The 3,806-nt window shown below is 32.9% G+C and overlaps 1 protein-coding gene across 1 annotated transcript in view; it reads left to right on the top strand.

Annotated features, from left to right (window-relative positions):
- Positions 1-3,078: 3,078 nt before the first annotated feature.
- LOC111398090 overlaps positions 3,079-3,806 on the top strand; it is a 6,202-nt gene continuing 5,474 nt past the window's right edge. Inside the window, exons 1-2 of the mRNA XM_023025044.1 lie at positions 3,079-3,543; positions 3,630-3,772. Of these exons, the coding sequence (XP_022880812.1) occupies positions 3,079-3,543; positions 3,630-3,772 (608 nt within the window). The remainder of the gene's footprint in view (positions 3,544-3,629; positions 3,773-3,806) is intronic.

The raw sequence follows: 3,806 nt of genomic DNA, 5'->3' as shown, positions 1-3,806 counted from the left end.
CAGTTCAATCACCCCCAAACTATGCTAAATTTGGTCTAAGAAAGTATAATGTAGTGATCTTTGGGTTTAGCATCTAAGTTCTTCTAATTCAACTTATAAGCATATGAATCAACTCATTCTTTCACAATGTTAAACTTAATTTACATGCAGAAAAAGTATGAAGTTTTACATGGAAAGAATTAATTAATCTAAATGAAAAGTGCATTTTATGCACTCATTTGTACTATATAACTAAGCTTTATGTCATGAAAATGTTGATTTTTACTTAACTTGGGTTTACTTTCGATTATTTCTGTAATAGACCTATTTCTAAGCAAGTGGAAAAGAAAGATGGTGAAATCCAATGTATGAGGGCTGATTTGCAACATTCCAATAGTTTATTCGAACGCAAAATGAAGTTTAAGATGTTACGGGTTCAATTGAATGCAATTAGAAATTGAAGGGCTAAATTTACAAGAGAACGAATTCAAAAGAATCAAGAATTAAATTCGGGGACTAAAATGCAAATTTTGAAAGTTGATATTGTAACCTCCCAAAAATTTTAGAATAAAATTTATTTATTTTATATTTTATATATTTACATTTTGAAAGTTGAGGACTAAAATGAAAAATATTTTAAATTTCTATTTTATTTGTTCTAAAATAATTAGATTTTGATAGAGCGATATTTAATATATCAATATTAGACTCATTTTATAGGTCGTAATTAATTAAAAGTCTTTGACTCGAGAAAAAGTTAATTTGGATAAAAACATATTAAATTAGACCCAACTGAAAGAAAATAGGATAATTAGAATTTTAAATAAATTATAAATTAATTCATGTTCTCATTCCAAAAACGTGTAAAGTGGGTATTGAATTTTAATTTTTAGTTTAATATTAATCTATTTTGAATTTGACGTGATAGTTAGTATCCTATTTGTATAACTATAAATTTGTTATTAAAAAAAATCCAAAACTAGGTTTTATCCAATAGGGTAAATGTTTTCTAGTATAACTCAGCCACTTTTTATTACTATAAATGCTATACATGGATTCCATAATTCATACACCAAAAGTTATACACGTGAGAGAGAGAGAGAGAGAGAGAGAGAGAGAGAGAGAGAGGGTATTTTTGGGAACTAGAAGACAAGAAACCATTTTGCAACTCTTAAATAAACGAGATAAGATACATATTTGCAAGTTGTTTTCGTTTCTATATGCTTTTATATACAATTAAATATGCATGAATTGTTAGTGAATCTTCGGGTTCTATAAAAAGAGAAATGAAATCCTACGAGATATAAGAGGACTTAAGATGAGTGTGTCCCTTGATCACCGGTATACTCTATAAGAGTAGAGCCGTATGATATGTAGATTTTATTGTTATATATCTATATATAAAAATTGCACTTATCTTACTGCGTATTTTTGAATACTCACTCTTACAAATTTTTACAGGTTAGTTCGGGTTGATTGAAATTGTGGAAGGGCAGTGATGCGGGCAGCCAAGTGGATCGTAGTAACAAAGAATAAATTTTCCATTAAATTTTTCTACCTTCATAATTATTTGTTAATTTTAAGATATGTTTATTGTTATTTTCTAGATACAATCACTACGTTTACTTTAAATTTATGAATGCCGCAGTTATTACATATAATAAGAATTTATTTTGATCTTTTCGCATGTAAAGTAAACAAAAAAATGAATTTTTGGTAACGCTCCAGTGTTATGAAAATTTGGAGCGTTACAGCTTGGTATTGGAGCACAGTTTGACTTTTCTGTAGACTTTTTTTTGAAAAAAAAATTGAAAAAAAGAGAGGAATAAGTAAATAAAAATAATTAATTAATTAAAGTCTTAGACGTTTATGAGATAAGAATCATTGGCACGCTACGCTCACTACTTGACCACCAATTGATCCCATGTATGAAATGTAATGATATATTTATAGCATGATTCGTATTATGAAATGTAAAAGCATGTTCACCTTGCATAATATATTTGTCATTTTTTTACTAGAATATCGTGTATACACTGAGAATTAAATAATATTGATAATGCAAGATTAAGCATAATTGAAATTATACCTATCACATGATTAGGATGACTAGGAATAGCCAAACATACGTCCAGCGTGCTAAAATGGCCATTGAGAACTACATAAATTATGAAGTAAAATGAGAGCAAATTTTTGTTGAACATGTTGAAGATTTCCTTTCTAAGTGGGGACGAGCAAGATCATTCGAATACAATGAAGGGACAGTCCTCTCGATATACCACATTATAAGCACTATGCGACCTCAATGGAGAGACGTGGCTTACTTCGTGAGGGATATGGATTATGGGTTATATTTGGAAGAAGATTAGGATAAGATTGATTTTAAATGATACCATGAGAATATCATAATTTTATGGAATCACAGACAACAAGCACCAGCGCCCGAACCCGAACCCGAACCAGAGCTAGAGGAGGACCTAGAGGAAGATATCGAACCAGTGCCGGAAGACCATGAGCAAGAAATCCAACCACAAGATTTCGTTGATTTGGTTGCAGATTTCAATCCAAAGTCATGCATTATTTCGGATGATGAGATGCCATGAAAAGAAGATTTTTTTTAGACTCACAGAGATTAGAAATAAGTGTTATTTATTTACTTAGGAAAAGTTTAGTTGTTTATTTATTTATTTGATTTTGAAGAGCAAGTTACTATATGTAAGGATTTAAAAATTTATATTTTTAAAGTTTTTCATTATTACAAAGTTTATTAATAATATTAGGTTGTTTTATCAAATATTCCTAAATTAAAATTTTATTTGTGTTAAGAAAATGTTAAGATAACAACAAAACTAAGCTACGATCATCAGGGATTTGCTAAGGGTGGTACAAGATTTGGGTAGGAAAAAAGCCTAGGCTGGTCCCCATGGTGCAAACGCTAACAACATCATCTCAATTGTGGAATAGTTCCGTCGCTACAAACCTCCAACCTTCGATGGCAAGGCAGACCCATTAGCAGCCAAAGAATGGATAGGAGGAATGGGGCAAATCTTCAAACATCTATCTTGCACTGATGCTCAAAAGGTGTTATGCACATAATTTATGTTGGTTGACACTGCAGGCCACTGGTGGGAGTCAGTATCTCGCACTAGAACAGAAGCACAACAGTGTGCTCTGATGTGGATACAATTTAAGGACAAAGAAATGGGAAAATACTTCCCCCAAGCTCTAAGAGATCAAAAGGAGAGAGAATTCCTTCAACTTAAACAGGGAAAAATGAAGCTTGAGGATTATGAGAGAAAATTCGAACAACTCTCGAGGTATGCACCACACCTAGTGGACACTGAAGCAAAGAAAGCAAGTTGGTTCGAACTAGGATTGCGCCCTAAGATTGGTGGAATACTGGCATCCCACCAATTCACCACCTATAGCCGAGTATTGAAAACTGCCCAAACGATCTCAAATAGGTTGGAAATTGACCAAACTCCCCAGCAAGGGGTCGAGTCTTTAGGAAAGAGGAAATTGAATGGGTCCAACGAAGGGAAAAGAGAAGGACCGAACAAGAAGGTTAATTTCGAATCAAGTTTTGGACAAGTCGTTCCACCCTGTCCAAAGTGCAACAAAATGCATAGGGTGAATGTTTGTTTGGGAAGCATGTGTACTATCGATGCGGTAAAACATGGTATATTTCCAAAAACTGCAAAGAAGACCCTTCGAAGAAAAATGACGAGCCAGAAAAGAAAGACTCGAGTGTTCGCTTTAGCCCAGGGACAGGCTACGGAAGACCTGAACGCAGGTAATTTTGAGGACGAAATTCTTTTAGGAGGGGA

Source organism: Olea europaea, chromosome 7 (genome assembly GCF_002742605.1).
Source record: "Olea europaea var. sylvestris chromosome 7, O_europaea_v1, whole genome shotgun sequence".
Classification (NCBI taxonomy): Eukaryota; Viridiplantae; Streptophyta; class Magnoliopsida; order Lamiales; family Oleaceae; genus Olea; species Olea europaea.
The sequence above is the reverse complement of the archived record's forward strand: the minus strand, read 5'-3'. Positions and strand labels throughout refer to the sequence as shown.